Source organism: Cuculus canorus, chromosome 26 (assembly GCF_017976375.1).
Source record: "Cuculus canorus isolate bCucCan1 chromosome 26, bCucCan1.pri, whole genome shotgun sequence".
Lineage (NCBI taxonomy): Eukaryota > Metazoa > Chordata > Aves > Cuculiformes > Cuculidae > Cuculus > Cuculus canorus.
The window spans coordinates 3,645,257-3,671,748 of NC_071426.1; the positions used below are offsets into that span (position 1 = coordinate 3,645,257).

The 26,492-nt window shown below is 51.2% G+C and overlaps 1 protein-coding gene across 2 annotated transcripts in view; it reads left to right on the plus strand.

Annotated features, from left to right (window-relative positions):
* Positions 1-253: 253 nt before the first annotated feature.
* LOC104065657 (dihydropyrimidinase-related protein 2) overlaps positions 254-26,492 on the plus strand; it is a 65,510-nt gene continuing 39,271 nt past the window's right edge. Inside the window, exons 1-3 of one of the 2 annotated variants that reach the window (XM_009568157.2) lie at positions 254-822; positions 16,060-16,148; positions 18,548-18,732. In XM_009568157.2, coding sequence (XP_009566452.2) covers positions 472-822; positions 16,060-16,148; positions 18,548-18,732 — 625 coding nt within the window. In that variant the 5' untranslated portion in view covers positions 254-471. Of the gene's footprint in view, positions 823-12,107; positions 12,267-16,059; positions 16,149-18,547; positions 18,733-26,492 lie in introns of those variants that run through there. The other variant, XM_054088905.1, reaches the window with a different exon arrangement.

Sequence of the window (26,492 nt, forward strand, 5' to 3'; positions counted from 1 at the left end):
AGGGGGAAAAGGGTGTGTGTATGTGTGTGTGATGGGGGCTGTTGCTCCAACCTGAGCGAGTAGTCCATTTGCCAATTCTCCAGTCGCATCACTTCCGGATCGGTCCTCAGTTTCTACTGCAGAGTGAGGATTTTTTTTTTTCCCACCCTCTCTCTCTCTCTCTCTTTTCCCTCCCTCCCTCCCCATCTGGATGCTGGGAACTTGAAACCTCCTCCCTTGATTGCAGCAGGATCAGCCCCAACCTTCCCTCAACTTTGTGCTGCATCAAAGAAAGCCGCGCGAGCCACAGGCGATATCGCACCGATGGGGGCAGGGGATCTGCCAGGCACAGCCCTTTCCAATTGATGTCGCCGTAGCTCTAGGACCCAGAGCCACCTCTCCCTCTTTTTTTTTCCTCCTCCTCTCCCTTTCTCGTGTGTGAAGGATCCTCCTGGTTACCGCTGTTATTATTTTCCCTTAGCAGGGAGAGCCATGGCTGAGAGGAAGCAGTCTGGCCGGCAAGGCGAGGAAGAAGAAGTGCCAGCCTTCTTCAAGAACCTGGGCTCGGGCAGCCCCAAACCCCGGCAGAAATTCTGTGGGATGTTCTGCCCGGTGGAAGGCTCCCTGGAGAACAAGACCATCGACTTCGATTCCCTCTCGGTGGGCCGCGGATCTAACAAAGTCGTGGCGAAGCAGAAGGACGTTGCCCACCTGGGTCCGGATGCTCCATCCGTCTATTCCAGGCAGAGCGGGAAGGGAGGGGAACCATCTGTTGATTTCGGGAGAAAGGTGGAGATCAGGAGTGCCACTGGGAAGGAGGCGCTGCAGAACCTGAATGACAAGGTGGGTGCAGACATATATGTGTGTGTGTGCGCGCGAGCGATGCCACTTGAGCAGGCGTTGGGCTGTATCCTTCCCACCCATCTTGCTTTTCTGCCACCTGCATGGATGTGGCAGTCAACGCCTTCCTCTAGGAAGCAACACCTCTACTCCAACCTCCTCGCCAGCGCTCTGCTGCTATCCGTGTGTACGTACGTGGGGAGGAGGGCAGAAGATCGCAGCCCCCCCTCTCCCTTTCCCTATTTGGTGACCAAAATGGACTTTTTTTTTCGGTCGTTTCTTAGCACAACGGTAGCCGAGTGCCCCACCCAGCTCGTCAATGCAGCTCACGGGAGCAGAAATGCGATTGTTAGCAAAAGAGCATCCACCTACAGGGATCAAATCCCTGCCGGCTTCTCCCAGAGGAAGCTCCTATCCGCTCCTCCCAGGGCAGTGACCCCCCCGGAGCGGTATTCCAATACCAATTTTGATCAAGGCCTTTGGCTAAAGAGGGATTTTTTTTTGCCTTGGGAAGATGTGGGACTTTCACAGGAATGTGTCCTTCTCGTAGAAACCCACCGAACTCCTCCCAGTCTTTTAGGATTCCTGATTTTCTCACTCTCCGTGTGTGCCATGGTGTAATAAAGCCCATCCTCTTCCCGAGGCAAAACCCATTCAACCCATAGGTGTAGCCGACCACGCACGTTTGCTTTCCTCGATAAATAGATTTAAGGAAGCTTTATCCCTTATCTGAGCCGTGAAATACTCGGTGCGTTCATCCGACAATGCTGGCTCCACGCATAGGCTGGAAGAGCGGAAATGATGAAGCACTCAACCAGCAAAGTGATAAACTTCTAGGATACTGGGAAAGAGTTCCTGCAAGCGAGTTTGCAGAGCAGCTCTTTGTCCTGGAAGCTTGTTTTTAGGATGTGCTTCCTGATTTTTACCAGTGGTATGGACAGGGCAAAGGTCTGCCTGGAATTTATAATAGGGACTTATTCACTGCTTTCTTCTGCTTTGAGATATATGAATTATTACCGGGGGCTCCTCCACCCCAAATCAGACCCTGCAGTAACCCAAGCGCTCCATCCAGACACATTTACACAGGCGAACGACGGCCGATGGCAAAGGTAGGCTCTCATTTTCAGGAGCGCGATGCTTCATTCGGAGCGGGATTTGCTCCGTGCCTCTTCAAACCTCATTTCATAGAACCATATGGGTTGGAAAAGACTGCAAAGTCTATTATCTCCCGGTCGCTGTGCCCCAGGTGTCCTCCAGCCATCACATCTCCCACAAGACCTTCTCTAGTTGTCAAACCCAAACAAGTTTGCCACCACGGTTGCTTATGGTTTGAGTTGACCACGCTCAAGTTCCTACCGATTGAGTAACTTGCCATGATTAATTAGTCCGGTTGGACCAACCGAGGTACATCTCAAGAGTAAAGGGCATAGAATATCAATTCAATATAATATTAACCTGAATTTGCAGTTCAGGACATTTTCAGGACTACTTTTGGCTGTGGCGAAAATAGAGGCATCAACAGGGGATGTATTAATTCTGCAAAGACGAATTATTTTGTGATTGCATATAATAAAAACCACACAATATGGTGAAAAATCAGAAGCCCATGCAGAATGCCAACCACATTTTTTAGCAAGGGTGGGGTTTTGGTTGCAAAGCTTGAGGGGTAAACGTTAACAGACGGTATGAAATAATGGGATAGTGCAAAACATCTTAATTGTTTCTCGTTAGCTTTACCTACCGCTGATGCCAACGGATTGTGTTGTGAGGGGTTGTGAGCAGTTGGGTAAGTGCAGTCTTTCATTATGAATGTCTTGCTCTGAATTGGCGCTTTATTGCAGGAGTGTTTTAGCTTTGGTGGTTTTCCAGCTGACTGCATCCTTAGCTTGGATCAAAGGTTGGATCCTCAGCCAGGCTTCCCTTCAGTGTCGATGATAGAAATGCATTTACGATGATAATCAAAGCTCAAGGTATTAAAAAAAAAATAGGTAAAGAAAAATAATATCTCGAGAAGTGGCATTGAAGGGAAGAGCGCGTTAGAATAGTTCCAGGTAGGAAACAAAAGGCTACTGGAGTTCTGCAGCTGAATTCGGCCCATTCTTTGCAAGCCTCTGCCTTAAGAATTTAACACATCTGAGATAGGTTCTCCCTGGGCAGACTGAACGCTGTTTCGATGTGATTGGAATCTAAATTAAAGTGGAAAGGAATAATATGCTAATTTGTAGGAGCTTGAATTTATAACTTGCATGAATTATTGCACAACGGGCTGGAAATGTTACTGCTTCTTTTTTTTCCGGCAGTGGCCCAGGTGGTCACAATGACCAATGGCCTCCTGGCTTAGATGAGCCATGGGGTGGCCACCAGGACCAGGGGAGTCATCCTTCCTCTGTCCTCAGCGCTGGTGAGGCCCCATCTTGAATCCTACGTTCAGTTTGGGTCCCTCACTCCGAGAAGGACATTGAGGGGCTGGAGCGTGTCCGGAGAAGGGAATGGAGCTGGGAAGGGGCTGGAGAACAGGGGTTTGGGAAGTGGCTGGGGTTGTTTAGTCTGGAGAAGAGAAGGTTGAGGGGAGACCTCATCACTGCCTTCAACTGCCTAAAAGGAGGTTGTGGTGAGGTGGGTGTTGCGCTCTTCTCCCGAGTGACAGGTGATAGGACAAGAGGGAATGGCCTCAAGTTGTGCCAGAGGAGGTTTAGACAGGACATCCGGAAAAATTCCTTCACCAAAAGGGTTCTCAGGCACTGGAACGGCTGCTCAGGGAGGTGGTGGAGGCCCCAAACCTGGAGGTGCTTTTAGAAAAGACGGGCTGATGACAGTACAGCTGCACTTGATGATCTCAAAGGTCTTTCCCAACCAAACGATTTTATGATTCTTTAGCTGGAGGCTGACAGTAGCTGCAGCCAACGCAGAGGATGGTCCATGTTCCGTTTCAGCAACCAAAGGGCCATATCTTGAGCTGGAGGGAATGGATGCTGATCAACTGGAGGCGCTGGAGATAGGTAGAGGTATTTTAGCCACTGACTGGATCCAAAGTGGCTTTAAATTAGTCGTCCTTTGTCACTGTGTGGAAAGATCTTGTATCAATCTCCACTGAAATAATTAACAAAGCAAGACGGACAAGCTATTTTTCCTTTTTTCTGAGTTCTCAGCTGTCCAGAGGATAAAAAAAGGGGAATGTAATTATTCCACATTAAACTGCAATATATTGTTCTGCAGGCAAAGATAAGGGTAATCAAATCTCTTTGTGTCTGTCCTGCCTAGAGGCATCTATCATGGCCTCTCTTTATTGCCTTCGGGCCATGCCGGCTCATCCTTCAGGGTTAAGCTCATCTCCAGAGGCGCCAGGAAGGCTCTCTGTCTTAGTTGAAGCAGCTCTTTCCAGCTAAAGCCTCTGGAGGCATCATGACCTATTCAACAGGTCTGCAGCTCCGCGGAGCCGAGGCAAGCTCTGCTGCTTCCCAGCTGCCAGGCCCTGGAGAATAAACCACGCTTCTATTTCCCGTCCTTAACTCCTTAACTTCTCCGCTCAGACTGTTCATGCCGGGTCCTGGAGGTACTCGTTCAACGTCTGCGTAGTGCTTTGGACCATCGCTGCAGTCAAGCAAGAATCGTAGAATCGTTAAGACTGGAAAAGGTCTCTAAGCTCATTCAGTCCAACCATCAGCCCAACCCTACCATGTCTACTAAACCACGGCACGAAGCGCCACCTCTACATGTTTTTTGAACCCTTCCAGGGATGGGAATTCCACCCCTGCCGTAGGCAGCCTGGTCAAGGGCTTCACCACTCTTTAAGTAAAGAAATCTTTCCTGAAATCTAGCCTAAACCTCCCCTGGTGCAACTTGAGGCTATCCCTTGTTACTTGGGAGAAGAGCTCAGCACTCACCTCGCTACGACCTTCTTTCCAGGAGCTGTAGAGAGATGAGGTCTCCCCTCAGCCTCCTCTTCTCCAGACTAAACAGCCCCAGGTGCCTCAGCTGCTCCCGGAACCCCTGTTCTCCAGCCCCTTCCCAGCTCCGTTCCCTTCTCCAGATGCGCTCCATCCCCTCATCTTGCAGTGAGGGACCCAAAACTGAACGTAGGATTCGAGGTGTGGCCTCACCAGCATTGAGTCCAGGGGAAGGTTCACTGCATCTGATGGTATTTGCAATATTTGATGATACTGAAGGTCACAGCATGAGCGCAGGAGAGAGGAGGGCACGTTTTTGCTATCTATTGTGCTCCCCATGACAGAGCGATCCCGGTCTGGAACCCAGAAGTGATGTGATAAAGTGATGTGATAAAGTGATGTGATAAAGTGATGTGATAAAGTGATGTGATAGTAAATTAACTTGGAGCAGTGGCTCGGGTTTGTTTAAGGAGAATTAAGATTGTAGTGCACCTGAAACGCTCCAGACCTTTCCTCTAGGGAACACGCAATAGAAGTAACAGTCATCTTAGAGGGTTATTTTTGAACCTTTGCAAGCTTGCTCGGTATTGTAAAGGAAACAAAATCAATTGGAAGCTTAATTTTAATTTGCGGATCAAATGTACATTTTTATCGACCTGTTGGTGTGGCTGGAAAGTGAATCTCCCCCCTCCTAATCTGAGATAGTCTGTTCAAAAAAAGACGAAGCTGTTTCTCCGAGAAGTCGTATGAGTTTTAGCTCCTCACGGCAGCACGTTTGGCCTCTGTGGTCGTTTCCATATAGTGACACCTAATTTTAATTTTAGAATCATAGAATCGGAGAATAGTTTGGGTTGGAAGGGATGTTAAAGCCCATCCAGTTCCACCCCCTGCCATGGGCAGGGACACCTCCCACTGGATCAGGGGCTCCAAGCCCCATCCAACCTGGCCTTGAACCCCTCCAGGGATGGGGCAGCCACCACTGCTCTGGGCAACCTGTGCCAGTGTCTCACCACTCTCATGGTGAAGAAATTCCTCCTTATGTCCAGTCTAACTCTGCCCCTCTCCAGTTCATCCCCATTGCCCCTCGTCCTATCACCACGAGCCTTTATGAACAGTCCCTCCCCATCTTTCCTGGAGCCCCTTCAGGTACTGGAAGGTCGCTATAAGGTCTCCTCGGAGCCTTCTCTTCTCCAGGCTGAACAACCCCAACTCTCTCAGCCTGTCCTCGTACGGGAGGTGCTTCAGCCTCCTTAAGGTCTCCTGTAAGATCATAAAAGAAATGAAAGATGCCCACTGGCAAGTATAATTGCCCTCTGTAATTTCATTTATAGTGATTAATAATGGCCAGTTCTTTCATCAACTTTTAAGAAGGACGGAGGTACTCCTCCTGCCTTATATCAGCCTCTATTTACCCCCCCAGGACTTCAGAAGATGCAGGGGAGGACTGGTTCCATGGCAAACTCCTTTCAAGTCATTGGAGCTGATGCAGGGATTGGGATGGGCAGAATCATGACCGGAATCATAGAAATGGGTTGGGTTGGAAGGGCTTAGAGGTCTATTCCAACCTTCATGATTCTACGGTTCTCAGGGCCCTCAGAGTGCCTGTGTAGCGTCATTGAAAATATTTCTGTCCTCTTGTTCTTCCTCCTGTGCTGATGTGACTTGGCTGCAGCAACAGCCTCACTGGTGGTGTCGGAGGAGCTGTAGTCACGGACCTGGGTTGGGCTGCCGGTCGTCTTCATATTTTCTCCGAGTAGGGTCATAGAATAGAATCACAGAATGGTTTGGGTTGGAAGGGACCTTAAAGCCCATCCAGTCCCACCCTCTCCATGGGCAGGGACACCTCCTGCTGGATCAGGGTCTCCATACCCCATCCAACCTGACCTTGGACCCCTCAAGGGATGGGGCATTCCTTCATTAACGATTTGGCAGCGTTCATTCTCTGTAGCATCTTCCATCCGTAGCCTGCCTTGGGCACTAACAGACCTATGGCAGCCAAAATGCATCAACATCATCTAGGAATGCCACCACCACCTCCCTGGTCTGGTAACGGCTCTCTGTTACCGAAAATGGGTAGATCTGGTGTTTCCTGTGGTCCTACTCGTTCTCATCCCAGTATTGTCCTGAAGCTCTTCTCCTTCCCTCCTGATGGCCTCCACTCACGCGTGTTTATACAGCAGATAATACCCATTCCTTGCTAAACAAAAGCTAAATAAGTTTGCACCTACAGCGGTAAATATATTATTTATTTTGACCACTTTTTGCCGAAAGGAGAGAAAACGGGGCCACATTGGGACCTGGTGTGATGGAACTTCAAGATAACACCAGCGAACTCCCATCTGGTCGTCTGAGCACACGCTAAATCAGACGGGAGTTTTACAAAGTTCATGCTGGGTGGATATCAAATAATGAAGAAGAATGTTTCTTGGCCCTTTAATCATTATTTTAATTCATTTATTTCATTCTGTACTATTTAGGTTCTTGCAAGACGGTGATGGGAAGGAAAAACTAAGTGTCATCTGAAGAGTCGTTATTCCTTTCTGAACTTTGTCACAACCGGATTCCAGTTACAGAATGTGTCCAAAGCCCAACATTCCCTGCTCTGAGTTCGCCCCACGTGCAGGAAGGGTTGCCCTTAAAAAAAGGGACTTTAAATAGATGTCTTTGAGCAGATGAGAACAGCTTTAGAAACCATAGATTCATAGAATGGTTTGGGTTGGGAGGGACCTCAAAGAACATCCAGTTCCACCCCCTGCCATGGGCAGGGACACCTCCCACTGGATCAGGGGCTCCAAGGCCCATCCAACCTGGCCTTGAACCCCTCCAGGGATGGGGCAGCCACCACTGCTCTGGGCAACCTGGGCCAGGGCCTCCCCACCCTCACGGGAAAACATTTCTGCCTAAGATCTCATCTCAATCTCCTGACTTTCAGCTCAAAACTATTCCCCCTTGTCCCATCCCTGCGTTCCCTGATCCAGAGCCCCTCCCCAGCTTTCCTGGAGCCCCTTTCAGTGCTGGAAGCTGCTCTAATGTCTCCTCAGAACCTTCTCTTCTCCAGGCTGAACAACCCCAACTCTCTCAGCCCGTCCTTGTACAGGAGGTTCTCCAGCCCTCGGATCATCTCCGTGGCTTCCTCTGGACTTAGTTGAACATCTCCACATCCTTCCTGTACTGAGGAGTCCAGAACTGGACACGGGGCTCCAGGTTGGGTGTCACAGAGCAGAGCAGAGGGGCAGAATCCCCTCCCTCACCCTGCTGGTCCCACTGCTCTGGATGCAGCCCAGGACATGGTTGGGTTTTGGGCTCTAAGAGCACATTTTTGGCTCATGTCGAGCTTCTCCTCCCCCAGCACCCCAGGTCCTTCTCCTCAGGGCTTCTCCCAACCCATTCTCCACCCAGCCTATAGTTGTGCTTGGGATTTCCCTGACCCAGGTGCAGGACCTTGCACTTGGCATGCTGAGGACATCACCCCCTTAAAGGTGCTCCTGGTTCTTCTACCATTACAGCTGTTCCATAGCTTTGAGCCTCCTGTGGAAGAACGACCTGCCAAGGTCAGCGAGGCTGAAGCTGAAGGTTTCCTGCGTCCATATCTGTGGTTGCTCCTCCGTAATCACGTCGCTGCTGCCAGGGCAGGATCTTGACATGGGAACTGGTCTTGGCACCTCAGAGCAATTGCCCAAGAGCCTTGATGCTCCGCCAAACCTTCAAGCCGCGTTTGCTTCGTGTTTGATAGCTGAGGATACTCTGCTACCTGGCAAGCGAAGGCAGGAAACCATCTAGATATAAAATTGAGGAGGAAAGCTATAGTGTTAAAGAGAAAACTGGAACAGTCGCACTGTCTAATCTTAGATCTCTGATGTAGAGGCTTTCTTCCATCTTCTGAGCCAAAATATGCTGAGGTTTCAAAACTCCTTCCAGCACAAATCGGAGAAGGGCAGGAGAACTCATTTAAGACTGTCTGTTCCAATCGTTAAATCAAAACAAAACCCTTCAGGCTGACAAATTAATCATTTTGCTACCGCCACGAACCACATTTTCATTTGCTGCTAATTGGATATTAGCTGATTGGCTTATTAGGTACCTAAACGTTGCTTGATGGCCCATCTATACCCAGGAAAAGCTCTTTTACTCTTTTCCTTACAGGCTCTTGTGAACCAATGTACCTAAAAGGTCCCCATAGTCATCCTTTTGCATAGAGGTTGACTTTATAATGATTTACTTGGGTAATATAATGAAGATTTGAAGTTGACTCCCCATCCCTGGAGGTATTTAAAAGATGGGTGGATGAGGTGCTCAGGGTTTAGTGGTTGATAGGAATGGTTGGACACGATGATCCAGGAGGACTTTTCCAACCTGGGGATTCTATGATCCTTCTGGGCTGTGCATGGTGTGTTTCACAGATCTCTTTGGGCGTAGAATCATGGAATAGTTTGGGTTGGAAGGGACCTTCAAGACCATCTAGTTCCAACCCCCCTGCCATGGCATGCAAAGATCATTTTGTGACAGGAGAAGCTCCCCGTTTGCTTTCCGTGACGTGAATTCCACACATAATTGAGGGAAGAAGCAAAGTCTTTTGTCAATCATTAATTGTTATAACCTTCAAGCAGAACCGGATTTGTGCTATTTATGAGTTCATAAAATGATTTGGGTTGGAAGGGACCTCAAAGCCCATCCAGTTCCAACCTCCTGCCATGGGCAGGGACACCTCCGACTGCATCAGGGTGCTCAAAGTTCTCCGAAAGGTGCCTCGTGCCTTCCTCCAAAGCAACTGAGATAAGAGGAGCTGGTGGAAAGAGATGGATTTGGAACGGTTATCCCACTCTGGCCGTGAATCCAATCTCTTCGTTGCACTGGGACAATGCACTGTAGATAACAAGGAAACATTTATGCCGTTTAATCATTTCTTTCCTTGACGTAGCAGCTTATGGAGTTGAGGGACTGAGAAATTTAAGCCTCCATGTGTGAACGAGATGGAGTTTGCAGCACTGGAGCGGTAAGGAACGGCCAGAGTGACTGGAGAGGACCCTGTGCCCACCTGTGTAGCTCTCATCCCACATTCCCCCGGTACTCCAGATCCAGGTTAGTGACCACAGGACGGGGACGTGGGAGCTGGGCTGCATTTTCCGGAGAAGAACGTGTGGGAGAAGGTGTTTAGAAAGCGTGGCAGGCAGGAGTGGGGAGCGAAGGGCCAGGGCTGCCCTCAAACCTTCTCATCCCCACAATTTTGCTCCTGCTTCCCAATGGGATGGAGAGACGGGGCAGCTCCTCTCCTCCAGCCCAGAGTTGGAGCAGTGCAACGGGTGGGAGAACGGACAGTGGCTCCTGGTTGAGGGGAACGGATGGAGAAGGGGCAGTGGCTCCTGGTTGAGGGGAACGGATGGAGAAGGGGCAGTGGCTCCTGATTGAGGGGAACGGATGGAGAATGGGCAGTGGCTCCTGGTTGAGGGGAACGGATGGAGAAGGGGCAGTGGCTCCTGGTTGAGGGGAACGGATGGAGAAAAGGCAGTGGCTCCTGGTTGAGGGGAACGGATGGAGAATGGGCAGTGGCTCCTGGTTGAGGGGAACGGATGGAGAAGGGGCAGTGGCTCCTGGTTGAGGGGAACGGATGGAGAAGGGGCAGTGGCTCCTGGTTGAGGGGAATGGATGGAGAAGGGGCAGTGGCTCCTGGTTGAGGGGAATGGATGGAGAAGGGGCAGTGGCTCCTGGTTGAGGGGAACGGATGGAGAAGGGGCAGTGGCTCCTGGTTGAGGGGAACGGATGGAGAACGGGCAGTGGCTCCTGGTTGAGGGGAATGGATGGAGAAGGGGCAGTGGCTCCTGGTTGAGGGGAATGGATGGAGAAGGGGCAGTGGCTCTAGTTTAAGGGATTGGAGGCTCCCGGTTGAAGCGGGGAGAATAGGTGGCAGTTCCCACTGAAAGGAGCTGGAGCAGTTGGATGCTTGTAGTTGGGAAGGGTTGGAGGCTCTCAGTTGGAGCAGTTGGGAAGGGTTGGAGGTCCCTGGTTGGAGCGGTTGGGAAGGGTTGGGGGTCCCCAGTTGGAGCAGTTGGGAGGGGTTGGCGGCTTCCAGTTGGAAGGGTTTGGAGGCGTTGAAGGCTCCCAGTTGGAGCTGTTGGGGAAGGGATGGATGCTCCTGGTTGGAGCAGTTGGAGGCTCCTGTTTGGAGGGGTTGGGAAGGGTTGGATGCTCCCAGTTGGAGGGGTTGGAGGCTCCCAGTTGGAGGGGCTTGGAGGCTCCTGGGTAGAAAGGGTTGGATGCTGCCGGTTGGAGGGGTTGGGAAGGGTTGGAGGCTCCTGGTTGGAGGGGTTGGGAGGACTTGGAGGCTCCAGGGTTGGATGCTCCCAGTTGGAGCAGTCGGGAGGGGTTGGATGCTCCCATTTGGAGGGGTTGGGAGGGCTTGGAGGCTCCTGGTTGGGGGGGGGTTGGGAGGGCTCGGAGGCTTCTGGCTGGAAAGGGTTGGATGCTCCCGGTTGGAGCATTTGGGAAGGGTTGGATGCTCCCGGTTGGAGTATTTGGGAAGGTTTGGAAGCTCCTGGTTGGAAAGGGTTGGATGCTCCCAGTTGGAGCAGTTAGGAAGGGTTGGAGGCTCCCAGTTGGAAAGGGTTGGAGGCTCCCAGTTGGAGGGGTTGGGAAGGTTTGGAAGCTCCTGGTTGGAAAGGGTTGGAGGCTCCCAGTTGGAGCAGTTGGGAAGGGTTGGAGGCTCCCAGTTGGAAAGGGTTGGGAGGGCTTAGAGGCTCCTGGTTGGAAAGAGTTGGATGCTGCCGGTTGGAGGCTCCCATTTGGAGCAGTTGGGAAGGGTTGGAGGCTCCCATTTGGAGGGGTTGGGAACCCGCAGTCTCCCGCTGGCAGCGCGCTCTGAACTGAACTCCTCCCCCCTTCCCGAGCGCAGCCACCGCCTCCTTTGCATCTCCTCCCCTCTCCCCATTGGGCGTTGCCCTCCCTCATTTGCATACCCGCGGCTGCTCATCCAATGGCGCGGCGCGCTGCCGGGCAGTGGGCGTGGCCACGGGGGCGCGCGCCTCTCCCTCTTCTCCCCCCCCCCCCTCCCCTCGGGGCGCTCGGCTCCTCCCCGGGCTGGGCTGGAACTGGGCTGGAACTGGGCCGGACTGGGAGCGGCGCTGGGCCGGACTGGGAGCGGCGCTGGGCTGGGGGGGGGGGCCGGGCAGAGCGAAGAAAGGGAGAGGCGCAGGGCAGCGGCTGCATCTGCCGTTCTGCCATTGCGGAGAGGCGGCGGTTCGCCTCCCTTTCCTTTCCCCCCCCCCCTCCGCTCCCCTTCTTTGCGATCGCAGCGAACCTTTGAATTTTGATTTGAAAATTTTGATTTTGATGCCATTTAATTATTAGCATCGCTCTTTTTTTTTTTTTTTTTCCCTTTTTTTTTTCCTTTCCACCTTATTCCGGGAGGTCGGGAAGCAGTTGCTGTGCGGGAGACAATAGGAATACAGCAGCTCCCCCCCCCCACCCCCGGCCCCTTCCCGCTCCCTTATCCCAAGAAAAACGTAAATTAGGGAGTGTTTTTCCAAGATGTCTTATCAGGGGAAGAAAAATATTCCACGGATCACGGTGAGTGGGGAGGAGGAGGAGGAGGGGGAGGGGGGATTAAAGCCCTTTGTGTGCCGGGAGAGGGGGGGGTTTGGGGCTGGATAATGGGATCAGGGGCTGATGCGGAGCGGCGGGGAAAGGGGGGAGCGCTGGGATGGGAGGGGGGGATGCGGCTGGGAACGGTGGGATGGGAGCGGGAGAGCGATGGGGATGGACACCCCCCCACCCCGTCTTCCATCCATCCATCCTGCAAAGGGCAGGGGTGGGATGGAGCCCCCCTCGGAGCAGGGATGGAGCAGGGATGGAGACCCCCCCCCCCATCCTGGAGCAAGGATGGAGCAAGGGTGGAGACCCCCCCCTGGAGCAGGGATGGGGACCCCCCCCCACCTTGGAGCAGGGATGCGGACCCCCCCCACCTTGGAGCAGGGATGGAGCCCCCCCACCTTGAAGCAGGGGTGGAGCCCCCCACCCTGGAGCAGGGATGGAGCAGGGATGGAGCCCCCCCACCCTGGAGCAGGGATGGAGCCCCCCCACCCTGGAGCAGGGATGGAGCAGAGATGGAGCCCCCCCACCTTGGAGCAGGGATGGAGCCCACCCACCATGGAGCAGGGATGGAGCAGGGATGGAACCCCCCCCACCCTGGAGCAGGGATGAAGCAAGGATGGAGCAGGGATGGGGACCCCCCCAACCTTGGAGCAGGGATGAAGCAAGGATGGAGCAGGGATGGGGCCCCCGCCCACCTTGGAGCAGGGATGGAGCCCCTCCACTTTGAAGCAGGGGTGGAGCACCCCCACCCTGGAGCAGGGATGGAGCAGGGATGGAGCCCCCCCACCTTGGAGCAGGGATGGAGCCCCCCCACCATGGAGCAGGGATGGAGCAGGGATGGAGCCCCCCCGACCCTGGAGCAGGGATGAAGCAAGGATGGGGACCCCCCCAACCTTGGAGCAGGGATGAAGCAAGGATGGAGCAGGGATGGGGCCCCCGCCCACCTTGGAGCAGGGATGGAGCCCCTCCACTTTGAAGCAGGGGTGGAGCACCCCCACCCTGGAGCAGGGATGGAGCAAGGATGGAGCAGGGATGGAGCCCCCTCCCCACCTTGGAGCAGGGATGGAGCCCCACACACACACTCTGGAGCAGGGATGGAGCAAGGATGCAGGAGGGATGGAGCCCCCCCGCACTCTGGAGCAGGGATGCAGCAGGGATGGAGCAAAGATTCCATCCCCCCAGAACCTTCTCGCAACGGTCCCGTTTCATTCCTGAGTGCAATCCTGGGGGGGAAAAAAAGGAACCGTTACATAACCCCCTCCCTTCGTTTCGGCAGGGATTGCGGATCCAAAGATGCTCCCTTACATAATTCGAGCTGTTCCCATCTAATATGGGGCTGTTGGAGCCGTTTCTGGCTTGGAAACGGCATTTTCCAGGGTTTTCCTTCTTGCAGCCCCACGGACACACCCATCGCAGGCTCCTTCTTCAGCTCCTGGAATCAGGAGCAGGATTCCTCTTGGAAAGGAGCTCGGAAGGGTGGCACTTGTGGAGGGGTTTAAATGGTGCTCAGGGGGATCGCAGGGAGGCATCAAACTGGTGTGGGATAAAGGGAGCATCGTCATTTTTGGGGGAGGAATAGTTTCCCTCTTCGAATCGAGTGGTCTTCAGAAAGATCCCTGCGTTCCAATAACGATGGAGGTCACTGCTGAACCGCTGTCATGGGCCAAAAGCAGCGTGACGCATTTTCCTTAGCACCAAAACCTCGGGATTTCTGCTGCGAGGGGTAAAAAAAAACCCCAAAATCTCCCATTCTGCTTTTCATTTGCTGTTGTATCGCTTGGAAATCTCATTTCTTCAGACCAACGCAAAAGACTAAAGAAAAAGGCTAATCGTGTGTCTTAACCGTCCCATTTGCGCCGCAGCCGCGCAGAAAAAGACGTTGTGATTCAGCAGCGGATCTTTTGCGTGGCTGCAAACCGCCTGCGCTTTTGTCTCCAAGGTGGTGGAAATAAGCAGGAGGGATCCGCATGGATTTCGGAGCCTCCCATTCAGGCGCAGCAGGAGCTCTGCTTTCTCGCAGCCGCATCCAGAGCATCGTTACAATGGTCCAGGCTGCGTCTTTATTGCTCCTTCTCTCTATTTATATTTCTTCTTTCCTAATTGACGCCCAATGCTTTAGGAATTGGGTCGGCGATGGCCAAACTAACCGATTTGACTAGTAGCCAGCCCGGTTAATTGCACAAGGAGGCTGCGCTAAGGGTGGGAATAACTACCGCAGTGTTTCTGGAAGCAGGAAACATGTAGGACAGTTCGCTGTCGAAGCTGGCGTTGAAAGACAAGCGGGTTTTTCGTGCCCCGGATTGATTCATTCAGGCTTATTGGCATTCAAAGCAGAGCCTAAATTTAAATCTTGGGGTTTTCTTTGTGTTTTTGGGGTTTTTTTTGTGTGGAAATGGGTGGTTTTATTCAGGGAAACTCCGATGCAGCGGTAGGAGGAAGGAGAAAGAAGAAAGGAGGGGGAAGGAGAGACGCTTCGCATCTCGTAGATATTTAGCAGTTTTATATAAAAGGGGGATAATATAGTATAAATCAGTAGCTGATGCAATTCCTGTGGCCCTTTTGACGTTAGAAGAGCCATGTTCTCTTGAGAACCCGGCGCTCCACCTCTTCAGGTTTATTATGAGCTCTTTGGGGAGTTGCCTGCTGATTTTCTTCAGTTTGACCAGCTCAAAATAAGGGTCCTGAGCCCCCCCCGAGACACACTCGTGCACGTATTTGTTGTAAATTCAAGGTAAACCCCTGCTTTCTGCCCCTTCTGGAAGCCACCTCTTGGTTTCCCCAGGCTCTGGCTGTGCTTTGTTCTCTTACAAAGGCGATTTTGGGAGGAGGAAAGAGGATTGGAGTGAGTACAAATACCGAATGGGTTGCGCTTTGCTTGAGATATTTGCGTCTATAGGGGAGGCGATGAAAGACAGAGGAAGACAGCGGTCACTTTTGACTTCCCTCCCCACCCTGAGCTCTGCAGAGGGGCTTTAGTCTTATTTATTTGGTTTTGACCTAAAATCTCACGAGGTGTAACTTGCGCTGCGATAAAACCGCATCGCCCCATAGCTGCATCGTTATAATTACCCTTCTCTTCTGCCAAACTCTCTTCTAACATGAGGAAATCCCAACAAGTGGTTTTTAAACCTCTCTCTTAATTTGCTAACGTAGAACGGTAGAGTTGGAAGGGACCTTAAAGATCACCCAGTTCCAATATGCGCTGGTTTCCATCTAATGATGCACAGAAAGGCAGTAAAAGCGTCCACTGCGTCGAAACATCATAAGTTGGACAAGATGAGTTTGTTTGTGTTGTGTAGCCCCTGGCAACAGCCTTTGGTCCATCTCCCTGACAGCGGTTGACTCATGGTTGGCCAAGTCGACTCCAATGCGGGGGCGCAGAGGAAATTTTGCGTATGACCAAGGCAGAAAAAATAGAGCTGTGGCTCTTAGGCTCTTACACATCCCTCCAAGTATTCTCTAACGCTTCTGATGGTGGCAAGCTGCAGGTTTGAAGCTGCCGAGGAGATGATCTCGCTGGAAGACACCTCCTTTTCCATTCTGATTTTTTGTTTTTGATCATCAGAGCGATGAAAGGATTTGCCGAAGAAATAAACCATTTTATCTTCCCAGTTGAAAGCGCAGCGGTTGACTTGTGTTTTGACACGCGCTGGTGAATAATGCAGACGTTGTTCCCGTCTCTGCTGTTTTATCTCCCAAACGACGCCGCCGCAGACTGTCAGCTTTCTCGCCGAATAATTATGTCTTCTTGTGTGCTTCTTTGTTGCAGAGCGATCGTCTTCTGATCAAAGGTGGTAAAATAGTTAATGACGACCAGTCCTTCTATGCAGACATTTACATGGAAGATGGGTTGATAAAGTAAGTGCCATTCCGTGATGGGAAATGTATGGCAGGTTAGCAAGGAATAACTTAGCCTCGTACGGAATTGCGATGGAAAATGAAGATTTCGCGTATATCCTGGTGTTTGATGGAGGAACTTGAAAAACAAAGTGTTGAATTAAATAAAGAAAATGGGCCAAATCCCCACTGCTATTAAAGCATTGGGCAAAGGGGGTGCTTAGACCTGCTTGATTTTAGCCCTGGGAGCAGCCCCCGGCGGAGATGACGCTGTTTGAAGTTCTCAGTGTTGTAACATTTTACTGAGTTAAGACACCGTGAGTAGTTCAGCATCCTGAAACGTAGAATCATAGGGTGGTTTGGGTTGGAAGGGACCTCAAAACCCATCCAGTCCCACCCTCTGCCATGGGCAGGAACACCTCCCACTGGATCAGGGGCTCCAAGCCCCATCCAACCTGGCCTGGAACCCCTCCAGGGATGGGACAACCTGTTCCAGGGCCTCCCCACCCTCACAGCAAAACATTTCTTGCTAAGATGTCATCTCAATCTCCCCTCTTTCAGCTCAAAACCGTTCCCCCTCATGCAATCCCTGCCCTCCCTGATCCAGAGCCCCTCACCAGTTTTCCTGGAGCCCCTTTCCATACTGGAAGCTGCTCTAAGGTCTCCTTGGAGCCTTCTCTTCTCCAGGCTGAACAACCCCAACTCTCTCAGCCTGTCCTCCTATGGGAGGTTCTTCAGCCCTTGGATCATCTCCGTGGCCTCCTCTGGACTCGCTCCAACCGATCCATGTCCTTCCTGTGCTGAGGACTCCAGAACTGGACGCAGGGTTCCAGGTGGGGTCTCACCAGAATGGAGCAGAGGGGCAGAACCCCTTCCCTCACCCTCTGTTCATAGTTAATTCTGATTTAGGGTTGGAAACTGGACGTAAGTGACCCCTTCAGGTCTTTTGCAGCGCTGTCTTCTATGTTTTGATGATACCAGGATCACCCTAAACCCTCTTAAAGTCAACAGTGATCTTGTAGCTTAAGGACTGAGGTTCATACCTCTTCCCAGCACGCCTTTGTGTTTTCAGTCCTGAAATATGCGTTTCTCACACTGTTAAATGTATTACAGCTTTTTTTGGAAAATTACTCTTTGGAAGAATTAGAAGAGCCAGAGGTTACGTACAAGGAATTTTCCTGTTCTGGCTAAACAGTGAGCACATGTGCTTTGCTAATCAAGGTTAAAAGTTAGAGGAGATGGCCAAAGACAACTAATTAATTGCAATGTGTCATCCACTATTGCGTTCTAAAAATACGTCTGTGAAGAACCAGACTGGAGAGGTCTTTGGGGTCTCATCCGGAATTTGGTAACTGGTATCTGTGGGGGTTTAGAATTATATGGGGACAACATAATCTTTATGCATGAAAGGAAAGTAGAGTGAGTCCAGAGGAGGCCACGGAGATGATCCGAGGGCTGGAGCACCTCCTGCACAAGGACAGGCTGAGAGAGTTGGATTGTTCAGCCTGGAGAAGAGAAGGCTCCGAGGAGAACTTAGAGCAGCTTCCAGTACTGAAAGGGGCTCTGGATCAGGGATTGCAGGGAGAGGATGAGGGGGAATGATTTTAAGCTGAAAAAGGGCAGATTGAGATGACATCTTAGGAAGAAATGTTTTCCGTTGAGGGCGGGGAGGCCCTGGCCCAGGTTGTCCAGAGCAGAGGTGGCTGCCCCATCCCTGGAGGATTCAAGGCCAGGTTGGATGGATCTTGGAGCCCCTCATCCAGCGGGAGGTGTCCCTGCCCATGCAGGGGGTGGAACTGGATGGGCTTTGAGGTCTCTTCCAACCCAACCCATTCCATGACCCACTATTGCATTTTCAAAATACATTTGTGAAGAACAAACCTGGAGAGGGCTTTGGCGATGCCATCAGGAATCCGATAACCTTTGGCTGCGTGGGTTTATATTTGTGCGGGCGCTACGTAGTATTTATACACGAAAGGCAAGTAGACAATAAGAGGCAGAAATCCTTCCGGTGCTCCCAAAACCACTTTAAATTGCTGTTGGATTGCTGGAATCGAGTGTTGAACTGCCACTTGGCAGCTCCGGTTCCATCCCAGCAGCGCTGCTTGCCAGGCTCTGGCTGTGTTTGGTGCAGGGATCATCTGATTATCTGCACGGTCCCATCTCCGGCTGTTTGCCAGAGCGGCTCCTTTTCCTTCCTGCGCAGTCTAACGTCGCCCGAGGTCCTGAAGTAATTGCACGCTTTGCTGTTAATTATGCAGCTGCTTCAAGGGGAAGAATCAAATGCTATCAGCTCTTTATGCCAGTCCCGTACGTAGCTTTATATGGAAAAAGAAAAGCCGTAGCCACGTTAAGTAGTATGTTTATAGGCTGTTTGCTTTGTCCGTGTCTGACTTCTTGTTGGAAACCTCTCTACTCAGGCAAATAGGAGAGAACCTGATTGTGCCAGGAGGAGTGAAAACTATCGAAGCCCACGGCAGGATGGTGATTCCTGGAGGGATCGATGTTCACACCCGCTTCCAGATGCCCGAACAGGGGATGACATCTGCTGATGACTTCTTCCAAGGGACCAAGGCGGCACTGGCTGGAGGCACCACCATGATCAGTAAGCCGACTGTTTCTCCTCTTCCAAGAAAGCTTTATTTTCCTCTTTCCCAGACGGAGAGGCTGTAGGCTGTGTAAGCCACGTGGGGTTTGGACCAGTAGAAGGAGATTGCTGCTGTCCACGTTGCTGAGAAAAACTTGTGTAGGGGTGGAAAAAGGAGTGGAAAAGCAAGACCACAGGATTTTCACATCTTGTGGCTGTCGGTCATTTCAGTCCCATCTTCTGTTTTGGCAGGATTTGCCAGGTTCTTGTGTCTGCTCCTACTGGAACCAGTGTCACTTTGACCTCTGGCTCCAGTATGAGGGGCAGATTCTTCCCTTTCCTCTGCCTCAGTTCCTTTCTCCATGATGTCGTTGGAGAGATGTCCATCGTATGGATCACACCCAGAAGTTTGATCCAGGGTACTATTTGTGTTTGAAAACTGAGCCCCTTATTTATGGATTTGCACGTGCCTGCGGGTGTAGGCAGCGTTAGCTCCAGGGTTCTTGCTAGCGTGGTTCCTTTGTGCTCATATCCCCTTTTGGAGAAGGAGAGAAATGGGGAAATGAAAATATCTTCAAATAAAAAGGCGGACAGACTGACTGCTGTGCTGACACCGGCGTTAGACGCTCGCGGTGTTCCTCTCTGGCTCTAAAATGCCTCCTGAGTGACTTCCAGGCTGTCTGTTCCCGCTTGTGTTGGTTTGCCAGGATCTTAAAACTCTGTAAATCACAGAATCGTAGAATGGTTTGGGTTGGAAGGGACCTTAAAGATCATCCAGTTCCAACCATCTTGCCATGGGCAGGGACATTCCACTGGCTCAGGCTGCCCAAGACCCATCCAACCTGGCCTTGAACCCCTCCAGGGATGGGGAATTGCTGTTAACCACGTTAGAGCTGGAGAAAACACCTAAACCCTTGTGTTGAGTGCAGCTGATCACGTGTGAACTGTACCGCGGCGCCCGGGAGTCTGCGGCATCGAGAAATCAAGGATAAAAGTGTAAGGTGACACAATATCTGAGCGTCTCGCGTTCTCTCATGGACTGCGAGGTGCTGCCGTCTCACAGGAGGGGGGTTAAGGTATGGGGAAATCAAAGAGTAGCAAAGGTTCAGAAGAAGTACTGGTGTCTATTGTCTATTCTGGGAGATAAAGGGATCTGAGGCACAGCCGGGAATCCGCCCAACTCTCCTCAATTCAACTCTAGCGCCCGATGGACCAAAAAACATCCTCATCTCTTAGAGGTTGGGTATGAGCCGTTTGATCCCTGGCTTGGTGGGCGGATTCTGATGGACGTGGAGGCTGGGAGTAGGAACAGTGGTCCAAAGATGGGCCGTGTGTGATTCAGAAACAGATCTCTTTCTGGGTCTGGAGCTTACGGATGTGTCTGGCCTATGAACTTGGTCTAATGCTTCAAATAAATCATAGAATGGTTTGGGTCGGAAGGGACCTTAAAAATCATCCAGTTCCAACCCCTGCCATGGGCAGGGACACCTCCCACGGGATCAGGGGCTCCAAGGCCCATCCAACCTGGCCTGGAACCCCTCCAGGGATGGGGCAGCCACAACTTCCCTGGGCAATCTGTTCCAGGGCCTCCCCACTCTCCTGGTGAAGGAATTCTTCCTAATGTCCAGTCTAAATCTGACCCTCTCCAGTTTATCCCCGTTCGCCCTCATCCCATCCCCACGAGCCTTTATGGACAGTCCCTCTCCAGCTTTCTTGGAGCCCCTTCAGGTGCTGGAAGGTCGCTAGAAGGTCTTCTCGGAGCCTTCTCTTCTCCAGGCTGAACAACCCCAACTCTCTCAGCCTGTCCTCATACGGGAGGTGCTCCAGCCCTCGGATCACCTTTGTAGCCTCCTCTGGACTCATTCCAACAGCTCCATCTCCTTCTTATGTTGAGGATTCCAGAACTGGACACAATCCTCCAGGTGAGGTCCCTCAAGAGAGGAATAGAGGGGCAGAATCCCCTCCCTCCCTGCTGGCCGCGCTGCTTTGGATGCCTCCGAGGATACGGTTTGCCTTAAATAACGTTAAAATAACCCAGAGAATTATTTTTCATAACATTATCACTTCAGAGTGTGACATTTGTGTAAGAAGAGAACCTCACGCGTACAGAGAACATGGAGTGGAGTTGTGTAGGAGTCATATTAATATCCATTTTTTCTTCAAGATTTTGCTGTCCAATTAATAACACCGAGATGGTATTTTCTGTTCAGCTTCAGTTCTTCGGCTTCGCTTCACTAGTTGTTCCTTTATTATTAGCACACCTGATTCACACTTGAATTATCATTTCCTTCTTCCTTGTTAAGTTGAATTAGATCAAAACGACATTGGCTGTCACCTGCATCCGACTTTTCCACAGCGTTATTTCCCCCGAGGGCACTTTGAGAAACATTTTAAGCAGAAATTGCTCAGGTAAAATTTTCCGAAGGAGCCCTTTCCTTTGGTTGCCTAATTTTACCGATGTGAAGCCTCCTACTGTTGGACCTATCCGTGCGCGGATACTTGGGAGCTGCCTTTGTGACTGTAGTGTTTGAGTATCTCACGAATGGTGTTTGAAACCCCTCTTTGACTTAGGAATGTTGGAGGAAAGTCTCCCATTTTATAGCTCCTTATTTTACCACTGTGAAAAATTAGCACAATGTGGATTGTAGAAGTGTAGAATCACCGAATCATGGAATCGTTGACCTTTCCATCGCTGATGTTGGGAAAGACCTCTAAGCAAATCCAGTCCAACCCCACCGTGCCCACTAAACCATGTTCTGAACTGCCACAACTACATGTTTTTTGAACCCTTCCAGGGATGGGGACTCCTCCACTGTCCTGGGCCGTCTGGTCCAGTGTTCACCACTCTTTCGGTGAAGAAATTTTTTCCTACTATCCAATCTAAACCTCTCTTGCTGCAACTTGAGGCCATTTCCTCTCATTCTCTTCCTCGTTACTTGGGAGAAGAGACCAACCACCTCGCTACAACCTCATTTCAAGGAGCTACAGAGAGTGATGAGGTCTCCCCTCAGCCTCCTTTTCTCCACGCTAAACAATCCCAGGTCCTTCAGCTACTCCTCAGAAGACTTGTGCTCCAGACCCTTATGAGCGTGAGCAAACCATGGGGGCTAACCTCGACCTTTCTGAGCCTTCCTGAGTGTCTCAGATTAGGGTACTAAATCATAGAATCATGGAATGGGTTGAGTTGGGTTGGAAGAGACCTCAAAGCCCATCCAGTTCCACCCTCTGCCATGGGCAGGGACACCTCCCACTGGATCAGGGGCTCCAAACCCCATCCAACCTGGCTTTGAACCCCTCCAGGGATGGGGCAGCCACAACATCCTTGGGAAACCTCTTCCAGGGTCTCACCACTCTCATGGTGAAGAAATTCTTCCTAATGTCCAGTCTAAATCTGCCCCTCTCCAGTTTGTACCCGTTGCCCCTCGTCCCATCCCCACAAGCCTTTATGAACAGCCCCTCTCCAGCTTTCTTGGAGCCCCTTCAGGTACTGGAAGGTACCTGAAGATCTCCTCTAAGCCTTCTCTCCTCAACCATTTTTAAATACACAACCATTTTTGAACAAAATCCCTCCTCCTGAAGCACAGCAGCAAGAGGCAGATGGAGAGACGTTTCTGATGGGCGGTATCAGTGACTGGAGCCGAGCGGTGGGAAGCAGGATAAATAATCCAGCTAGACTTCAAAGTCTCGGAGGCTCTTCTCTGAGTCAGCTCAGCTGTTCTCTTCTTAGCAAAATTATACCATTTCCAAACACGATTTTCCACCATGCGGCGTGCAGAGCTGCCCTCCTGCCCATGCTCTTGGTGGGTGGCCTTGGGTATCTCCCAAAGCAGGTGGGACTCGTGGGTCATTGCAGCATTTTTTGCTTTTATCACGGAATTATGGAATGGTTTTGGTTGGGAGGGACCTCAAAGCCCATCCAGTCCCACCCTCTGCCATGGACACCTCCCATTGGATCAGGGGTTCCAAGCCCCATCCAACCTGGCCTTGAACCCCTCCAGGGATGGAGCAGCCACCACTGCTCTGGGCAACCTGGACCAGTTCCACCCTCACAGGAGAACGTTTCTCCCCAAGATCTCATCTCAATCTCTCCTCTTTCAGCTTCGATTTTTATGATAAACACAGTGTCTCATGAACCGGATTCATCCCATCACAAACAAGGTGCAAACTGGAAATGCCGCGCCGATGGTCAAGTCCTTGGATATTTTAAATACGCCACTTTGGGACTTTTCCAAAGAGAAAATGCTCCTCTCAGGGAAGCGTGTCCAGCTGTATATCTCCATCCGTTGGATTTTTGGTGGAGAAAGTAGCCTCGTGGGTGTGAGCTTTGTTGAGAAACCCACCCATCTTCCTTTATTTGTGCTTTAAGCAAACTTTGTATTGTTTATTTACAAATACCTTTACTCCATCTGTCTTCCTCTTTTATACACAGCCCTCATTTTGTGAGAGAAAACAGGTTGAGCCGCTTCATGCTTCAATTTGTTTCGCGTTTTCACATTGGAATGCGCTTTAAGGCTGTCGCCTTTACATCATGGTAGGGAAATACTCATTTTTATGTACATTTTTCAGTGACATTAAAGCGAGGATCTTGGATAGGTTTCTATTGATGGTTGGTTTTAGGAAAACTGTGGGTGAAATCCTGGCTCGAGCAAAGTAACAGAGAGTTTTGTCATTGACCTCAACCGTGGCAGGAATTCACCCTTTGTGCCTGGTTTTGGTTTCTCTGAAGCTCGTTTTCAGCTCAGCTCGAATTCAACGTTGTTCCATTAATTCTCGTGGCAAACAGGAGTTCCAGAGTGGAACCTATTGTTTCCAAGCCCTGTTCTTGTTTACTTCTGTTCCCTTTTGAAGGAAATTCATTACTACGGCATCAGAGAGAGGAGGATCCGACTCTCAGCCGGTATCAGACTGGACATAAAGAAGAATTTCTTCATGGTGAGGGTTGGAGGCCCTGGAATGGGTTGCCCAGAGAAGTTGTGGCTGCCCCATCCCTGGAGGGGTTCCAGGCCAGGTTGGATGGGGTGTGGAGCCCCTGATCCAGTGGGAGGTGTCCCTGCCCATGGCAGTGGGGTTGGAACCGGATGATCTTTAAGGTCCCTTCCAACCCAAACTCTTCCATGGTTCTATGATCAGACAGAGTAGGCTTTTTTCTCTATGGGACCAATGGAGATCTATCCTGGTGGGAAGCAAGCAGATCTGGCTCCAATCCAGTGCTTCCCAGCTCATCCGCTGGTCAGCCGGGAGGAGGAAGAGCAGTTGGTGGTGATGATCTGAATTAACCCTGTTCTGCTTTGCATCACTGATGTCCTGCAGGGCTTTTCAGGCTTTGTTTCCCGGAGCTTTCCTCTAGGTTGCTTCACTCAGGAGTTAGGGCTGGTTTGTTTTCCTAGCTGCTCGTTCCGCAGAGGCCATCTGAACAGGAATTCCAGCTATGATCCTTCTGTCCCTGCCCTCTTCAGTGCCAAAGGCAAGGCTCCAGCTGCCTCTGCTAATGTACGAAAAAAATGCAGTTGGTTTTGCTCTACGGAGCTGCCGAGAAGTGAGATGAGGCATTGTAATAGGATTTTGTTCCAGGCCAGGTTGGATGGGGCTTGGAGCCCCTGATCCAGCGGGAGGTGTCCCTGCCCATGGCAGGGGTGGAACTGGATGGGCTTTGAGGTCCCTCCCAACCCAAACCATTCCATGAATTTATGGTTGTTTGGTTTTCCAAAACACTCCTTTGCATGGTTCTTTCTCCGCCTCTACCTTAACACAATGTTAGTTTGTGTGTTTGGGAATTAGGTTGATGGAAGGATTCCAGGGAGATATTGGAGGAGAGAAGGATGTCACGTAGGCTCCAGATTGTTCGGGGCAGCTTCCCTAAGCCTCCCCTGTATGCCATGGGAAGAGAAGTCATAGAATCATGGAATGATTTGGGTTGGAAGGGGCCTCAAAGCCCATCCCATTCCACCCCCTGCCATGGGCAGGGACACCTCCCACTGGATCAGGGGCTCCAAGATCCACCCAACGTGTCCTTGAACCCCTCCAGGGATGGGGCAGCCACCACTGCTCTGGGGAAACCTGGGCCAGGGCCTCCCCACCCTCACAGGAAATCATTTCTTCCTAAGATCTCACCTCAATCTCCCCTCTTGCAGCTGAAAACCCTTCCCCCGAGTCCTTCTAGAGGTTTGGAGCAGGACTGTGTCTGAAGCTGCCCTTTGCAAGAGGCTCTTTCTCATCCGTGGAGCCTATGGAGTCACAGTTTCGTTGAGCTGAAGACGGCATTTTTAAGCCCCTCTTATCCCAGCTCGAGACAGTCTGATGCCCCAGGACATAAAACAGTCGCTGGAGCTGTTAGAGAAGGAAGATACCACTGCTACAGGGTGGTCTCTCCGGGTCCTTTGGTGGTTTGGTTGCTTATTAACTGTGACGGGTCAAATCCTCATCAACAACAGTGGTAAAACTCCCCCTGATTTTGCCTGAATTGCCTTCCTTTGCTCCTCACCCTTCCGAAGGATGATGCTAAGCTGTGTACATTTACCGTCTCTCTGATCCTTTAGCCTGTTTAATATCCTAGAGAGGACTCCATCCATCCCGACCACCTCCCACACGCATTTCAACCCCCTCCTGAAAGTGTCTTCCTGGGTATCTGCTGTCCTTGGGTGAAATCGCTTGCTGACACCGCCTGTGTTGACTCAGTCGACCACTGCTATAATCATAGAGAGAAATTACAGTGGGGGAAATTATAGCTCTTTCTGGCTCGGTGACTTGGAAAGCAGCTGCCTTTTGAACTTGGCCAGCAGTTAAACCTAATAACGCGGAGAATGTACGCTAGGGATATGAGCCTTTGGATCCTGGGAGGTTTGGAAAATGAAGGAGAACTTCACATGGGCTGCAGTTTGCTTCCTAATGCTATGAAAGAGAGAGCTCACGTGCAGCACGGAGAGAGTCTTCAGGAGCGTGGTAGCTGCACCACCACAAACAGTGTGTAGTGAGTTGACCCCCAGGTCTCCTAGGTCATGCTGAAGAGCACCACCTTGCTAGAAGGGTTTCCAGAGGGGACATTTAGATGAGATCTTAGGAAGAAATATTTTGCTGTGAGGGTGAGGACTGGCCCAGGTTGCTCAGAGAAGCGGCTGCTCCATCCCTGGAGGTGTTCAAGACCACGTTGGATGGGGCTTTAAGCAACTTGATCCAGTGGGAATTGCCCTTGCCCATGGCAGGGGGGTTGGATGGGGATGATCTTTTAAGGTTCCTTCCAACCCAACCCATTCTATGATTCTATGCTTCCTCACCACTAGGTTTTTGAACCATGGATGACTTGGGAGAGTGGAGCTGCCTGGAGGAGAGCGAAGTCTAAAAATGCGGTAGTGTGAGCTTAGAGGAGGGTTTAGAAAAGGACAAGTGTATTGAGACCCACCAGTGAAGACTAGATCGTATTCTACCCTACGGAGTGTGGTTATTTTCTACTCTCGGGGTTAGTCTTGCCCTAGTAGAGAGCAAGAGTCTAGATGGTCAGTGAAGGAGGTCAGAATCAGCGATGTAGAAGGAGGTGGCACAGCAGTGGTCATGCAGCAGCTTGTGGTCGAGCTGGAGCTATGAAACCAAGCGTTTTGAGTCCAAAAGAAGCGACCACAGAGCTGCAGTGTCTCACCAAGTCTCTGTGGCTGCGTGTACCCAGCACTGCTTTGTTCCGCAAACACTACCCGGAATTCTGTTTCTTTTTGCACCCAGTCGCAGAGATAAAAGAGGAACTGTGTGGCTGAGGGCTGGCGCTCCAGACAGGCTGCGTTGGGCTCTGT